Source organism: Acomys minous, assembly GCF_964271855.1.
Source record: "Acomys minous genome assembly, chromosome: 6".
Taxonomy (NCBI): domain Eukaryota; kingdom Metazoa; phylum Chordata; class Mammalia; order Rodentia; family Muridae; genus Acomys; species Acomys minous.
In genome coordinates, this window is record NC_140487.1 from 65,930,948 (window position 1) to 65,948,589 (window position 17,642).

At 42.6% G+C, this 17,642-nt stretch overlaps 1 protein-coding gene across 1 annotated transcript in view; it reads left to right on the forward strand.

The window, feature by feature from the left end:
- The first annotated feature begins 899 nt into the window (after window positions 1-899).
- The window catches only part of TRPV5 (transient receptor potential cation channel subfamily V member 5), a 29,862-nt gene continuing 13,119 nt past the window's right edge, over window positions 900-17,642 (forward strand). The window contains exons 1-8 of the mRNA XM_084785206.1: window positions 900-1,226; window positions 4,569-4,666; window positions 4,883-5,005; window positions 5,492-5,629; window positions 5,954-6,052; window positions 6,198-6,370; window positions 6,515-6,661; window positions 8,766-8,978. Coding sequence (XP_084641332.1) covers window positions 952-1,226; window positions 4,569-4,666; window positions 4,883-5,005; window positions 5,492-5,629; window positions 5,954-6,052; window positions 6,198-6,370; window positions 6,515-6,661; window positions 8,766-8,978 — 1,266 coding nt within the window. The 5' untranslated portion in view covers window positions 900-951. The remainder of the gene's footprint in view (window positions 1,227-4,568; window positions 4,667-4,882; window positions 5,006-5,491; window positions 5,630-5,953; window positions 6,053-6,197; window positions 6,371-6,514; window positions 6,662-8,765; window positions 8,979-17,642) is intronic.

Here is a 17,642-nt window from a genome sequence, read left to right on the forward strand (position 1 = left end):
TGTTCTCTGCATCAGAACTCCATGCTTACATCAAAAGAAAAGGGCAATTTTGCTGGGCAGTGGTGGTGCACGCCATTAATCCCAGCACTCGGGAGCAACAGGCAGGTGGATCTTTGTGAGTTTGAGGCCAGCCTGGTCTACAAAGTGAGTCCAGGACAGTCAAAGTTACACAGAGAAAGCCTGTCTTGGAAAGCCAAAAAGAAAAAAACGAAGAAAGAAAGAAAGAAAGAAAGAAAGAAAGAAAGAAAGGCGGGCAGTTTCAAAGTCCCTAGGGTCTCCAAGCAAGGGTCTCAAGCATATTTAGTTCAAGTATCTCATTATCTGAATGGCCCAACATTTTCCAACAAGTAGAAAGGCCTGGAAAACTATGAATTGGGGACTAAGATCACAGCTTGAAAGTCTGTTTCAGTGTTCTCTTCAGCCCAGGGGTTGAGAGAACAAACTCCCTCTCAGTGTGATATCTTCTCATTCAAAAGCCACTGTTGCCTTATTTCCACTGACATCATGGGTCCGTTGAAGGAGCACATTCCATAACACGTCTCATTGAAAGCCATAAGGAGGATGGTGCAAGAAACTATTTGATAAAGTATCATGGCCTTATTATAATACATCCCTCCTCCTGTCTCCTAGAACGTGTCTCATGATTTCTTTACCCTCTGGTCGGTCTCAATTCCTGCTTTCCAACATCAGGAGTCACAGAGAACTCCCTAAGAGTCTTGTAGGATCCTACATCCTAGGGTACCTGTTTCACCTTCAAGATTATCTAGCTTTGCTCCCTCTCCAAATTCCTTGGCCCCACCCCTCAGCCACTCCCAGTCTCAGCTGTCCAGCCCACTGCCAAGAAGCAAGAGGGTTCCTCCCCTTCCCCCTCCTGATTTCAGACTGCTTTGTGGCCCCAGGCTGACTCTGTGGAGGTCTCCTCCCCTTCCCACAGCAAGTTCTTCACCGCACATGCATACATTCACACTCGACCACCACCCACTGCAGGCACAACTTACCAGCACATATACTCGCCTGGGCCTTCATGCCCAGCGGACCGAGACTCTCAGCTGCTGGCCTCCTAGACTGGCTTCTTTCATCAGATTTGAACAAGTTGGCAAGCACCCGCAAGAAGACATGGGGGCAAAAAGGCCTTGGATCCAACTTCAGAAACTTCTCAGCTGGTGGGTCAGAGAACAAGACTGGGACCAGCACTTGGATCAGCTTCATATGCTGCAGCAGAGGAGGTAGGCTCTTCAGGGTACCCACACCACAGCACAGATTCTTAAATACATTGGCACATAGCCTCCCCCTGCCCACCTCCTGGCCCCCTTCCCCCAGAAAGCACTCAGTGCCAGGCTGTTGCCTGTATTTATCCCTTTCAGCCTAGGTGAGCCACTAGTCCAGTGAGCCCATGGTATGGGTTTGTATATACGGCGACCTTGAATATGGATGTAAAAGCCAGGGGAGAATGACAGCCGAGGTTTAAACTTGTCTTCCCGCCTCAAGGAAGGAGGCAGTAAAGGAACCCAAAGAGACAGATGAAAGAAGCAACATGGGTTGGCGAGGATGCCAAGCAAGAGAAGTTTGCTCCGGAGTTGTTTTGTGGGGAATGCTTACAGGTTTTGGAATAACCTTTGTTTGGAAGACTCGATGAAAGAATGATCGAGGAGTTGTTGACATCAGGCGGAATGAGAGTTGATTACCTGGGAGAGAAGGAGAGGTTTGTTTATGTGTTTACGTGATGCCTGGAGGTGAGCAGCTGAAGAAGGTAGCTCAGGTGAGATTAGAGTGCTGGGTTCAATTCTCCCTTGCCAGAGATCATGGAGATAATGGCAGGCCTTTCGAGCAGGGTTGCTGATCCGTCTCCAGATAGATCATTCCATTGCTGACCTCTGAGGTCCAAGAAGTGGGAAAAGCTGTCCAGGCAAGAGACCAGAGATCCTCCGTCAGGTGGCTTTCTGCAGCACAGCGTTCGTTGGATTTAATTCCCCTTAGCCCGCTGGCTGGAACACGAAATGAGCCGATGACAGACTGCCTGCCAGTGGTTCTGAAGAGCTCTGGGCTTGGGTCAGTGTCCAGCTCATCCCGTCTCAAAAGTTTTTATAATTGTGAAGAAGGAGTCTTGCACTGATCCTTTGTGCTGAGTCCTGCCGCTGTCTAGATTCTCTGCTAATTCCGAAAGCTCCACCCTAGGTTGTGCAATGAGAACTTCGGCTTCTCCGTGCCTTGCATTAGAGTGGGACTAGGGTAGACTTTGAGTTTATTTGTCTCTGGACCTTTCCTCATCAAAGGTGCAGTGGGGTCAAGGGTTAAAACGGACACGTGTTTAATATAGTAACCTCAAGACGAAGAGTAAACTCTGGAATCCAGCCCTAGCAACTCTGAGCTGGTCAGGACATGAGCCTCAACTGAGACCAAGAGCTTAGGTGAGACAGGAAAAGGTCTGGCCTCCAGCTTTTTAAGTTTCTCCTGGGAGCGTTATGCAAGACGAAACATTTCTTCGTCTATAAAGTTCCCTCTCTCTCTTTCCTCCCATTACCTTGAGACACTGCATGAGGAAAAATTGGAGACTTAGAGACATCAAAGGAGAAATAACCATCAGGCTGTCTCCTCTGCTTTCCCCCATGGTCCCCAAATTGCTAAACGCTTGACCTTTGGAGCCCAAACTATGCTGTCTAGGAAGAGTGGCTTCAGCTTTATCTCCCATTCTATTAGATTCAGGCAAAGTCAAAATCAAAGATTAACCCAGGGCCATTTGTAGAACCATCTCCACCGGCTGAGACGCCTAGGGCTCATTTCTCTTTGCTTGAAAACAAAGTATTTCGAGTCTTAGGTATAAAGGTTAAGTATGGGAGGAAGGCATGGCCTCTAGGCACCCCAAACCCTCTAGTCCCAGCTGAGACGTGCTTTTAAACAACTCAAAGCAGTGGTGAGAACTTGGGTAGGGACAAATGCAAGAGTCCAGAGCTTAGCTTTTAACAGCTGTTAGATCTTGGTCATGAATTTCACAGAATTTGTAAGGTCTAAGGCTAGTCCAAGTCCTTCAGGGTCTGGTCTCCAAACTCCCCTTGGCTACAGAGAACAGGTCTAGCTGGCTTGGAAGCCTGGGGAACTTACAGAAAAGCCTCCTCCTTGCCCAGCTCTTCAGGCTCCTGACATATTTATGTGGCTTAGATGAAGTCTGAGGTCGTTGGTTTGTTTGTTTGTTTGTTTTCACAAGGATACTCTGAAACTCCCAGGAGGACTTAGGCTCTCTTTCCTCAAGAACTAACCCTTCTGGTTTGTCTGTGTGATTAGTTAATTTATTAATCTTTTTTTTCATGCTTCTAGTTAAACTATAATTACATCACTTTGACTCATCCCTTTCCTCTCTCCAGCCTTTCCCATGCCCCTCTTCATATTGACGTCCTCTTTTTCTTTTATTATTGTTGTACACACACACAAGCACACAAATATGTGCAAAAATATGAATACAGCTTGCTGAGTACATTGTGTGTAAATGATTTCAGGGTTAATCATTTTGTATTAGACAAACAGTTACAGAGCTCGTCTCTGAGACAGGCTATTTCTCCCTCTCTGAGCAGTTGCCTATAGTTCTTTGTCTAGGAGTGAGGCTCAGACATCGTCTCCATTCCAAGTTAACATGGCTATTAATACTATCACTGTTCTGGTCTTGTTTAGGCAGCCGTTTCTAGGAGGCAGAGTCTAATATCAGACTTTCTGGTCTTCTGGCTCCTACAATCTTTCTGCCTTCTCTGCTGTGATGTTCCTGAACAGGAGCTGTGTTCAAGATTTTTGCATAAGGCTTGTAGCCCCACGGCCCATTGATCTCTGCATGGCGTCCGGTTGTGGCTCTCTGTGATGGTCTCCATTTGCTGAGAAGCATCTTTAATGATTGAGAGCTACACTTCCTATTTTCGTGGTGGTCTAGCAAAGTGCTGGTAGTGAGTTCTCTTCAAAGATTCATGTCCTCATTAGCCCCACGTAGTTGGCTATGTTTTTTGTAACAGGTATGGCTTGTTCTTATTGATTGGACCTTAACTTCAATTAGACAGCTGTTGGTTACTACAAAGATAGGAATGTCACTATTGCACCTTAGGGGTATCTTGACATTCTGGTTGGTTTTATGGTCCATACATGTCACAGCTGAATAAGACTGTTGGTTGCTTTATTTTTCCCTTGGCAGCCTCTAGTACTATAGAAGGTATACCATAGGCAGGAGGCTTTCAAGGTTAGATCCAACATGAATAATATGAGACCTTTGTCATAAATTCAGTGTCTTCAACCACATGAAGAACTATCTCATCAATCTATCAACTTACAGCTAATACTCAGGCCCCACACAAGCTTTCATTTTATGGGAAAAATTAAAGTGAAAGGAACCACAAGGGACATCTGGGAAGCCTTAAAAAAGGTTCTTGCCGTAGTGTCTTCTCATCCCTTGAGTCAAACTAATAACTGAAGAGTGACAAAGTTGATTTGTTACTGTGTACTGTGAAAGAACACATATCATGTCCATATCTACCTCTTCTAACCATGGCCTGTCTGTGATGGTTCCTAAAGGACTTTTACTCATCTTCCTTCAGAATTTGGGAGTCTCCACTGCTCAGAGCAGCCAAGGAAAATGATCTGTGTACACTTAAGAAACTTCAGCTTGACCAGAACTGTGACTTCCGAGAAAGAGGTGAGATCAGAAATAGTGGGATAGTTTTTTTGTTTGTTTTTGGTTTTTGGGGTGTGTGTTTGTGTGTGTGTGTGTGTGTGTGTGTGTGTGTGTGTGTGTGTGTGTGTGTGTTTTCAGAAATGGCTGCTTGGAGAGGCTGCTGGGATGTTTCTGGAACCAGGAACTTCTTGAAGGAGAATTGGTAGTGTTTGGTATTCTTGCCTTATGTCATTCCAGGAGCCCTGGGGGAGACAGCACTGCACGTAGCAGCCCTCTATGACAACTTGGATGCTGCTATAATGCTCATGGAGGCTGCTCCATACCTGGTCACAGAGTCCACACTGTGTGAGCCATTTGTAGGTGAGGATGCCTCCCAGTAATTCAAAGGCGAAACGAATGTGAGTGGGGAACTATCATTACTAAATTGTATCTGTATATACAGAAGGGAAGGGGTGAAGATCAGGAGTCAAGATAAATAAAAGATCCTAGACATTGGAGTTCAGCCTTTATGACTTCCTTTTACTTGTTTAGTATTATTTCTATTTAGTCCTCTCATAATCCCTCAGGAATAGGGCTGGCTCCCTACCCTTCACTCTCTCTCTCTCTCTCTCTCTCTCTCTCTCTCTCTCTCTCTCTCTCTCTCTCTCTCTCTCTCTCATATTTCCATTTCTCAACAAATGAAGGGTAGAGACCCTGCTCCAGGAGTCAGGGGTTAACTATCCTTGGTCCCTGACTACTCTGTAGTCTACAGCAGAAGGTTGTCTTAAGAGCTGTTGGGGAGTTTCCATAAATGGCTCTGAGGGGTTATGTCCACAGAACTGTGACTCACAGCTGTCTCTGGGCCAGGCCAGACTGCACTGCACATTGCAGTCATGAACCAAAATGTGAACCTGGTCCGTGCCCTGCTTGCCCGAGGGGCCAGCGTCTCCGCCAGAGCTACAGGATCTGCCTTCCATCGAAGTTCTCACAACCTCATCTACTATGGTGAGATCCAGGGCCAGGCTTGGAGAAAGGGGAGATAGAGAGCTGGACTGGCCAAAAGGAGGAGAGGCCTTGAAGAAACCTTTCTTTTGTTCCATCTTTTGGCGCACTGGAAAAGATCAGCCCTTCTGGCCTTAGAACTAGAGGACAATTGCTTCCACAACACTCTGTGGCATTTTTTTTCCCTTGTGTTCTGCTATACACATGATCCCAAGCCACAAACTGAGACATGGGAGGAGGAGGAGGCCGTTGTGGGTCCAGAGATCAAATGTCCCTCTCATCTTCTGGTCCTGCTGTCTCCTATCACATAGCTCTTTGTGTCCACAGGAGAACACCCTTTGTCCTTTGCTGCCTGCGTGGGTAGTGAGGAGATTGTTAGGCTGCTCATTGAGCATGGAGCTGACATCCGGGCCCAGGATTCCCTGGGTAAGACCTGGGATGAGGAGGGAGTTCCGAATGTTGTGTGGGAGGGAGAGGATGGGGTGGGAAGAAAAGGAACACCTTAGGATAGAGGATGAAATCCTCCCCAACTCCACTACAATGGTCACATGGCAGCCTCTGTCCTCCCCAGGAAATACAGTACTGCACATACTCATCCTGCAGCCCAACAAAACCTTTGCCTGTCAGATGTACAACTTGCTACTGTCCTATGATGGAGGAGACCACCTGAAGTCCCTGGAACTTGTGCCCAACCACCAGGGACTCACCCCTTTCAAGCTGGCTGGGGTGGAAGGCAACACTGTGGTGAGAATCCACCCATAAGGTGTCTCTTTAGAGATCTGACTCTTCCTACACTGTCACTAGCATGAGTAAGTGACTTGGTCTATTGGTGTTGCCTCAACCATCTTCCAGCACACTCACCATTCAAACCTTTGCTTGCTTCACCAGATGTTTCAACATTTGATGCAGAAACGGAAGCATATCCAGTGGTCATGTGGGCCACTCACATCTTCCCTCTATGACCTCACAGAGATTGACTCTTGGGGTGAGGAGTTGTCCTTTCTGGAGCTTGTGGTTTCCTCCAAGAAGAAAGAGGTATAGATGTCATAACAGGCCCAGAATGTTTCTATGAGAAAATGCATGTTGAGATGCTGCTTTTTCATCTGTGGAGACATTTTGATCCAAGTATATGCCACAGCCTTACAATAGATAGAAAACAGTCTCCAGAAGAAAATAGTTCCCATAGGTGGAAATATCAGCCAATATTTATCTCCTGTGACCACCTTCCCCTGATTGGCTCTAGTCTCTCTGTTTACTTATCTCATCCTAACCTTTTAGACTAAGAATGTTCTGACTTGGAGTCACTTCCTTTCCTTTCTTTTCCTTCCTTCCTTCATTCTTTCCATCAGTCAGCTTATGTTGTTTCAGACAATACAAAGGAAACCAAAGAGATAGATAGAGGCAAAAATACGTATCTTTTCAGCCAATTTATTCGATTTTGGATTGATGTTCTCATAAACTGCAGTAGCGTTTGATTGGTATCATGCTGGGAATGCACACTGTGCCCAGGGCCCGCAAAACGGAAGTGGAAACAATTCGATATAGCTGTGATAAAAAAAAAAAAAAACTTCTACAGCAAGAGGCAAAGAAGAAAAGATAACGGATGAGCTGCTGAGGCTCCTGAAAAACTAGGAAGAGGCAGATTCAAATTAAAGCAAGGAAGATTAGCCATCAGTAGAAAGGGGGGAAAAAAGCCCTTTGATGGTGGAGGAAGAATTTCCAGGCATGCTTGACAATTAAGAAGCCCCCAGAGAGGAAGTGTACCCTTCCAGGGGACTCTATGAGGAGTTGTGAGTCACTGGGAAGAGGAAAAACAAACAAAAATCCAAAACCAAACAATAAAACCTGAAGAGTTTCACATCAAACATTCCAGAGATAGAACACAAAGACAGTTCAGACATATTGGACTGAGCGCTGTAGAGAAAGAAAGAGACTGAAGTGGAGGAAATGCCTTTGCCTTTCAGGAACCTATAGATATTGGTAAAAAACTGAGTTTCTGATGACTATCTGCTGTACAACAATTTCCTAAGAACCCTTAGAGAACCACAAAGCATGGAAGGTTATTACAACTAATGAGCAGAAGAAAAGTTGCACAGTCACTTTGCTTGATTCTTGAGCAATCTTAGAAATACCTAAAGTTTGAACAGGTTTTCTTAGGAATACAAAGACATTCCCCCCATCTGTAGCCTCCCTCAGCACACTCCCTTGCTCTTTGACATCATGAATTGAGTATCTGCATTCTCTTGTGGGTTTTACGCAACTTGTAGCAGCTACTTTTCTTTAACACCACCTGTCTTGCTCAAGGTGATATTTCTTTTTTGCATTTGTCACTCTTAGTTCCAGCTGAAGAACAATATTTTTTTTTCTGTTTTATGGCAAAAATAGATTTTTCTGGTTGGTGGCTTCATCAATTTTCTGGCCTGGATTGTTGGCCGGATCTGGATATTGTCTCCACCCTCAAGGCAAATTTTTCTGCCTAGTTCTTTCTGCTTTGCCTCGAATTTGTCTCTTTTCTAGTTTTTCAAATGCTTTATCTCATCCATTATCTTTTCGCCATTTGCATCTTGTAGTTTGTTCCCTCAGAGCATCATCCCATCTGGCAGAGATTATTGCCACATTCTACTCTCTCCGCTTACTAGTCTAACCATACTTCTAATGCAAATTGGACTGTTTTCTTGCTTGGAGGTCTCAGTTGTTGTTGTTTTATTGCCTTCGGAAAAACAAATCAAACTCCCTACTGTAAACTCTACAGCGCATATGCACAGTGACCTTTTTTTATTACTGAGTTCTCCCATGTAATTTCTGTCCACTAATCTCAACCGGTTCTCCCACAGTCCCAAGCACAGCTTACCTGCAAATGGGCATTGGCTTCTCAGACCTTTCCTGTCTTAGTTCAGTCACCTACCTACTGCTCATTTATTATAGCCTCATTGTGGCTGTATGCACTGTGTTTACTTCTGTAACACTTTCTCTGTAACACTAGCACCAAACTTAGCATGTAATAAACATTTCTAATTCCCTGTCAAAGAAAGGAGTGAGTGCACGACGTTGCTGATAGCTTTGTCAACCTGTAATTCAGCTCAAAACTGAACGGTGCTCCCCATGTGGGTCATTCTGCTTTCTATTCTCTTTGCGACAGGCTCGCCAGATTCTAGAACAGACCCCAGTGAAAGAGCTGGTGAGCCTGAAGTGGAAGAAATACGGACAGCCCTACTTCTGCCTCCTGGGTGCCCTGTACATCTGCTACATGATCTGCTTCACCACGTGCTGTGTTTACCGCCCCCTCAAGCTCCGTGACGCCAACCGCACACACTCTCGAGACAACACCATCATGGAACAGAAACCACTACAGGTAACTCTTGTTCACAGGAATAAAAGGCAATGGTGACAAGGGGTGATGGTGTTGGAGACCATATTGATGCTCTCCAGGAAAGAAAGACGCTGTCCACAGGCCTATGAAGTTGGCAGAACCTCATCGGTAATGTAAGAATTAGACAGGAGATAGGGGACCACCGATGACGCCTCCTCAGTAAAAGAGTTTGTCCTGGAAGCTACAGTTTTTCTCACAAAAACTTCTTTGAAAAGCGTTTGGTGGTAGCAAACTTGTGCAATTGTGAACTTCCATTTGCCACAGAGTTCCTCTTAGTAGTGGGTTGGAGACTCTACAGAAAGATGCTGAGAGTGGACAGCAGCTGAGTGCAAATCACCCCCACAGGACCTGCCATTTCATGCTTTCCTGCAGAGGTCTGGGTGGTAAAGATAGATAAGGAAAGGTGTGGAGTAGATGACAAACGAAGAAAAAAAAAAGAAAAGAAAAGAAAAGAAAAAAAAGAAAAGAAAAAAGAAAAAAAGAAAAAAGAAAAAGAAAAGGCAAATCCTTTTGTCGTAACAAAATGAACAGATTCTCATGAGTAGCTTTGGACATAGGTAGTCAACTGGTAGAACAACACTTGGAGGAATTTTTTTATGAAAGTAAAATTTTTGCTCTGGTGTCTAAAAAGAATAAGGTGATAATGACAACAGGAAAAATAAAAGAAAGAACTGTGCAAGCTAAGTAAGAGCTAGGTGCTGGAGATTTATGGTTCAGACAGAGACTCACCAGAGGAAGAGTAAAGCATGGGTAAGGAAAGGAGGTGGTTTTGTCCGAAAGAAAAGTTAAATTTTCTGTAACCCAAAAGCAAAACCTTGAATATATTGGGTTAGATAAAAGTAGCACAAAAACAGAGACAAGAACTCCAAACTAAATGAAGATATTCTATGTTGCTTACCTCTATTCTTTTTAATGTTTTCTCTCCCTTTTCTGTATCTGTGTGTGTGTGTGTGTGTGTGTGTGTGTGTGTGTGTGTGTGTGTACATAGAATATAAGACATATAAAATAAATGAATTACACTTATGGTTTTAATATTTACATCACATATTATATATATGATATATGCATAAACATGGCTTTAATATCCTTTATTATTCAACTGTAAAAATTTTCCTGAGAGAGAAGAGAAGAGGAGAGGAGAAGACAGGACAGGACAGGAAAGGAGAGAAGAGAGAGAGGGGGGAGAAAGAGAGAGAGAGAGAGAGAGACAGAGAGAGAAAGAGAGAGAGAGACAGAGACAGAGACAGAGACAGAGACACAGAGAGAGAGACAGAGACACAGAGACAGAAAAAGAAAAAGAAAAAGAAAAGAGAGGAACGAGGAGAGAGTTGTTTTTTTTTTTTTACAAATCACAAAGTAAATTGATACCACCAGCATGTCAGAGGTAGTCACAGGTGCTCAAGAGGAGTTTTCTTTTTCTGTGGCTCCATCTGGGCATGAAAGTTCAGGCCAAATATAGGCAATAGGGACAAGTAGGAAAGGAAAGTGGCATTAATGGTAATAAGGAGGTTGGAGAAAGTGACTAGTAATGGAGAAAAAAATCTAAACGTGACTGAGCTGAGAACATCTTCCATTATCTTTGGTCCTGTGTCCTCCTGTGTGTTCTTTCCCAGCTTTGCCTCCCATTTATACAACGATTACACACTGGCAATATAGATGAAGTTTAACGCTGGCTGATGCTGAGCAATTCAATACAGCTAGGTTGCACATGTGTCTTTCTCATAGGGGCAGGATAAATTATGCATAAATGTATTTTGTTGACCCAGATTGTCTAAATTATGTTTGAAAGACCTTTTTATTTGCCTCAGGACCAAATATAGCACAATGATAGCTAAATGTCCCATCCATTCTTTTTTTCTTTCTCTCTGGCATCTTCACTCCTTTGATTTTTGCTTAAGTCAGTTATTATGGACAAAAATAGAAGCCTCTTATTAAACATTCCTTTGCCAATGGGGCAAGGAGTAAGAAGATCAAGGATACAAGAAGAGATTTAGATAGCAAAGAGCATCAGTTAATGGTCTCCATTCTTTGGTGTTAAACTTTAAGCCTTGGCCCTGAGTTTCTAGAATGTTCTGGTTCTAAATCAGTTTGGATAAAGATGAGGAGCTCCTGGATCTGTCACTGTAATTTGGAACATTCTGCTTTCACGTTGCACCAAATTGCTTCAATAATATAAAATAATATAAAATTCCTCCCCCCCCTTTTTTTTTACTTTTGTGATATTTAAAAGTCTCAGAAATACAAAAGTATAAAAATATGCTGTGTAGACTTGAACTCAATTGTTGACTAAATAGTTATCCCAAGGAGCTTTTGCTCTAATAAATAAATACTCCAACAGTCAATGACACTAATAGCACTGGAAACACAGGGCCCTTGGATACCCTGAGACTGCCTCTGTGGATAGGTTAGGGTTTGTGGAAACCACTGGGCCCTAGGACCCCCAAGAACTATCCTAGCTACATGGGTGGGATTTTAAGATAATAGTGCAGCAGCTCCATGCTGGACATTTGGGACGAAGGGGAGAAGATCCTCTACCTGCGTGAGGCAGCACAAAGTACATAAAAACTGAGCCGTGTAAGGGTGGAGTTAATTTATCTCCACTCAAACTCGGATGCGTCAGAATGACTATGAGATTTATTGTTCAGCCATAGAGTTTTCAAGCGATTGAAAAGTTCAAGGTCTGGGAGCTGGGCTCATTAGATTTTAATACTTACTAAACTCGGAAATGAAATAGCTGGGTGGCCACTAGGAAAAGTTTTTTCACTTCCCAGATCTGTGTGTTTTAAACAAAGCTACATGGTACAGATTTGAGAAGCTAGTAAAAAAGACAGGTTCCCTTGATACAAACCAGACCTAAATATTCAGAATGTATGAAGCAGAGGCCTGGCCTTGGTATTTTAAAGGAGCGCAAGTGACTAATATTCAGCTAGGGTGGAGAGCGACCAGATTCCATCCTGGATGTTTGTTTCTAACTCTCCAGTCAGAGAGTCACTTTGATTTTTGGTGTCCTATTTGTCATGAGAGTACCTATACCCATCATTACAATGCAGCCTTTATCCTAACACTCAAATGGCTTCCATGATTTTATATACAGAGTATCAGTTTAGCTAGGGCTGTATAGCAAGATGTCTATCTATTTGTCTGTCTGTCTGTCTATCTATCTATCTATCTATCTATCTATCTATCTATCCCTTTTGTCTCCTAGAAAAGATTCTGCCAAGTTCTCCTTTGCTGATGTTTTCTTTTCTTAGAAATATTTCACTACTCCATCAATGAAAAAAAATAATGCTAGGTATTATGTAGGTATTAGAAATTCAACAGCCCCGTGGTCTGAGAAAAACACAATATAGCTAGCATTCTTACCTAGAAATTTATAAATTCATGTACATTAACAAAATTAGCATATGAGTAACAGCTTTATTGCAAATTGCTTATCATTAAAATTTTACCCTGAATAAGACAAAAGGCACAATATTAAGATAGCATACAGCAGGATTATGGTTAATCTTGTGTCCTGAGCTGAGGTGAAAATAAGCTGTAGGAAAAAAGAAAATTTTAGGCAAGAAGAAGACATTTACATAGCACCCAAAGCAGAAAAACCCTCTTCAGTGTCTAGGATGGAAGGTTGACTGAAACTGAGAAGTGATCAAGGGGCCACAGATGAGGTTGTGAAGTCAGACCCTTCCCAAACTGTAAGCGTGCTCTGGTCTGTGTTCAGGGTTAATCTTCATCTTCACAATGCTCAGATTTTTAAATATGAAATTAACCTAGACATGGGCATCTGATGCCCTCTTTGTGGGCTCAGAGAGGCTCAAACTCTTTGCTGTCCTTCAGTCTCAGCCTCCTGAGTGCTACGGTTATAGCCTTGTATTACCCCATCTGGATATAATGATGGGCATTTAAAATCCTCATTCCAAATAGGACTCTCATGCCAGGGCACAAAACAGACTATAGAGGATTAAGAAGCTATAGAGATACCAATTAGGTGCCTATTATAATTTACCAAGCAAGAGAAAATGGTGACTTGGTATAGTGATTTCACGTGGCACTGGTAAGGAAGAGTTGGCATTGGGAGACTCAATGATGATAAAATCATCATTTCTTTGTGTGGATGTAGACAGTGAGGGAGAGGACAGTTCCAGGAATTACACATGGCTTCCTATCCATTCTTAGTCACCTATTTGTTACAGTAAATATTATGATTCCAGATGCCCTTCTTTCTCATAAGTTCCAGATAACCCAGAGCACTGTAGCTCTTTAAAAACCCACCTGATTTCCAATTCTGTACAATCCCTTGCTCAAGGCTTCTAATCAGCCCCGGGTATAACAAGCATCCCAATCAGAGCCAAGGAAAGGAGATACATGAAACAGAGGGCCTGGGAGATAAATGTGACCTCTCCTGAGTGCTTACTATGTGCACCCTGCATACACTTGTAAATCTTTAAAGACTTTGCTAAGCTAATATGAAGTTTCTGATGGTAAAACTGGGGTAGGATCAAGGTATTGCATTTTAAGTAAGCTGCCAGGTAAGGACTATGTGGTTCTGTAGAAAAATTCTTAGAGGACACAGATTTATATCATTTAATGTTCCTCGTGCTCATAAAATAAACAAGCGCCACTGAAACAGTCATAGCCACAAAGCTACAAGATAATAAGTGATTTGACAAAGCTATTTAGTTAGAAAGGCAATGTAGGTGTTAGTCGACTTCAACTGTCCATTTCCTTAGAACCCTGAATTATAAATATAGAGACAGGCAATTTCTCCCTCCAGAGTCACATGCTATATTCTAGTCTTTTAAAATTGTATACGGATTACATGAGAACGCAGTGTCTCAAGGCTTTGAACTAGCCCAGGTTCACCACCTTCATCTTTTATATAGAAATACTTATAAAGGTGAGTTTGCCCTAAGTGAGAAAAATAGATCAGATATGGAGTATCTCCCACTTTCAGCTTCTCGGCTACTCTCTTTTCTCCAGTTTTCGTAATCATCACTATTAGTTTATGTCATTAGCCTGTTTGATATAGGGTAAATCACACTTCTTTGGGAATTGGGAATTGTTCTTGGACCAAGGCAGCTCTTGATCTCAAAGCCCTCTCTGGAGGTGGGCAGGTACAATATTTGGTTTTATGAAAGGTGTGTGTGTGTGGGAAGACAGTGTTGAGTGGAATTTTTGTGATATATGAAGTTGTTATTGTGAACAGTCTGTCTCTATCTCTGTGTCTCTGTCTCTGTCTCTCTCTGTGTCTCTGTCTCTGCCTCTGTCTCTCTCTCTGTGTCCTTATTCCCTTATCAAAACACCATACTGGACCTTGACCTTCTGGGGTTAATTCCTGTACTTCTTTATATACACATATTACTTTTTTAAATTTAAAATTCGCAGTGATATCCATAGTTCTACATAGTTGGTGTCCATAACTAAAGATAAATGAAGGTAACCAGAGGTTCTGGGTTCTATAACTCTATAATGGTTAACAACATAACCACTTAGGTGTGATTTCACTTTAGGACTTAGAATAGCAGAGAAAGACATGGGCTAGGGCCTCACAAAGGGCAAAGGGAAGGGCTGTTAGCCAGCACTTGCCAGGATGAGCCAAGATTGTAAATTCCAGCCAGCCTGAGCTACATAGGGAGACCCCAAAACTAAGCGTACCAGAACAAAGTAAAACAAAAGCAGAAGTGGTGTATGTGTGCAAAACCTTACAAGAGCCAGTTACTTAATGACTTCTTGGAAAAGAAAGAAAATTTCCCAATCAATCTTCCTGAGAAAATACAGAGACTGGTTCATAAAGTCTAAGAAGGTAATATTTCCTAGGAAGAGTACTCCACTTTCCTATGGCCAGGAGTCCTTGCCTCAGGATGCATACCATAAAAACCTGTAAGTCTCCTTAAAGAAAAAGAATGAGTTGACACAATGTAACTCTGAATCTTGCTTCGCATTTGTGTTGTGGTAAGTACTTACCAGTTAATTCTAGTGGACAGTCCTGGTTAGGAAAGTCTGTTCAATTTAGAGAATCAGACAGATCTTCCATTAACTGGCAGCGGGGTCCTTTGTAGGTCTGTGATTTGGGGGAGGAAATCGAAAGTCTGAACTGAGTTTTTCAATTTATTCTTATGCTCTGGGGTAGTCCATACCCCTGACCTTTCTCTACAGGGTGCACACCTAGCTCTTTCACCTCCCTGGTGCCTCAGTCTCTCCTCTGCCTTTTCCTGAACATTCTCTTCAGAACCATCATCTTATAAAGGATGGTTTGTCAATGAGGTGTGAGTGACCAGTGCCTGCAAGGGATCTGGTTATTGGCAACAATTAAGTTCCAGCTTATCATAGCTTGTATAATTTCAGGCTGTTAATAATTCCTAAAAGCCTAAGCCATGTGGCAATGCAGAAAATTCTGGCTATTTGTAGGAAATAGTTATTTTTCAGAGAAGTGGAGTGGAATGGAGTGCCTTTTAGGTTTCAGGTGACCTTGAGCAAGGACTCTTATACTCTCAGAAGAACCCAGCCAGGTGCCATCTTTTCCACTGATTTGATGCCAAATAGGTTTCTCCATTCTCACTTACTGGTTTATTTCCCTCTTCCACCTGCAGCTTCCAGGGAAATACGCTTCTCTGTGGTTTCATCGTCGCCCTTCCTTCTTTGCTTTCTTGCTAAATGAATACTTTCTCACAATGTTGTAAACTTCGGATCAAGAATAGGAATAAGATGTCAATATCCTCAGGCGCTCTAAGGGACACAGAGTGCCCAGACATTTCAGTGCTCTGGGTGAGGTCTAAAGTCAGAGCAATACCAAGAGCCCACAGAGACACAGCTGAGCTAGAAGAGCATAAAAGGAGAGGCCGGGCAAATGATGGCCTGACCTGAATCCTGAATCACAAGGAAGGACAGATGAGAGAAATGTGATGGCAGAGATTACTTAACGAAAGAGTACACCCTGCTTTAAGGTCTGGTTAACAGAACCCCATAACCTAGTGTGTCTGCAGCCTATACAGAGCATAACAACAGAAGACAGAGGGGTGTCAGAGCAATGAATTTTATAAATCTTTTTAGTTAGTCTGGCCTTTACATTTGGTTCTTATCTCACAATGAACACATTTAATTAAAAGAACACGCAAACATAGATTAAAAAAAAAATCAAACAACAGTGCTGGTGAGCGACCATTGCTGGGTATGATGGCACACACCTGGAATTCTAGCATTAAAGAGGTAAAGGCAGAAGGATCACCCATGAATTTGAAGCAAATCTGCTCTATATACCATGTTCCAGGCCAGTCAAGGGCTAAATGGCGAGACAAAACAAAACAAACAGAACTAGAAACAAATGAAACAAACTAGCACTTACCACTCTTCATTTCCCGTTCGAGGGGGATGAGCCAGGGTTTACCTTTTTCCCAGAGGATCCTCTGACTCTATCTCTGCTTGTTAAACATGTTCAGACACTATCTAGTGATTTTTCTACTCTGAAAATTGTTTAGGAAACACTCTGGTTTTTATCCCATGGTTTTTATCTTGTTGTTTTTTTCCTAAGGCATTGGGTAGCTAGGAAAGTCATGTGATAATAGTGTCCACATTTCCAAAAGATTAGTCTTGGAACCTGGAGGAAAGTGGAATACAGAGATGCAGGGGAAACAAGATGCTAAACAGACACAGATCCACATGAAGGTATTGGGTCCTGTGAAATGGGAGAAAGTGAAGCGGCGGAGGAACTGAGAGGCTGAGCAGACAGGAGCTGAGACCGAGTGGCTGTGGTAACTTGAACACAGTTTACCAAACACCTTGATCCTGAAACCTTTTTAAAGAACCACATATTAAAAGAAGTATAAATTATATGTTTAATTTAGGTAGAACATCTTAATTGCAATCCCTAAAGAATAATATTCTAAAACTTCAAAAGAAGAATTTCTTATTTATTTGGGCTTAATTCTACAGAAGCTTAGGATAGTTAGTTAAGAGGAATCCTTATCATTTCCTGAGACTTCAGAGATGTATCATTGAAATGCACAGCCTCTTTGCATTTTCAAAGCACTACCATTTTATTTTATTTTATTTTATTTATATATTTTATTTTATTTTATTTTGGTTTTTCTAGACAGGGTTTCTCTGTGTAACCTTGGCTGTCCTAGGCTCACTTTGTAGACCAGGCTGGCTTTGAACTCACAGCGATCCTCCCTGCCTCTGCCTTCCCAGTGCCAAGTGCTGGGGATTAAAGGTGTGCAACACCATGCCCCTGGCCACTACCATTTTCTTAACAGCATAAAGGTACCCATTCTAAATGAAAAGACATTTTATGCCAATATAAAACACTACAATCACAGGCTAACACTTTGAATGCCTAATACAATTATTACTACAACATATTTCATACACACACACACAGAGAGAAAACAGATTTTTAAAAAATAACAAACAAATGCCTTTATTTTGGGCAGACCTCAAGCTCTGCAGCTTGGTTTAAGAGACAGGATCCACGAAGAAAAGGCAGCTTAGAGCTCAATCCAAGTCTTGCTGTGTCTGGATGCCTAGCTGACTGGTGAATTTATGCAGAGGGATGCCTAAATGCAAAGAAATCTGACGAATAGGAAACGAGGGGCTGCTATGGCGGAGTGGGGAGCCCCAAAAGATAGGTCGTTCATGTGATTTGCCTCCAAG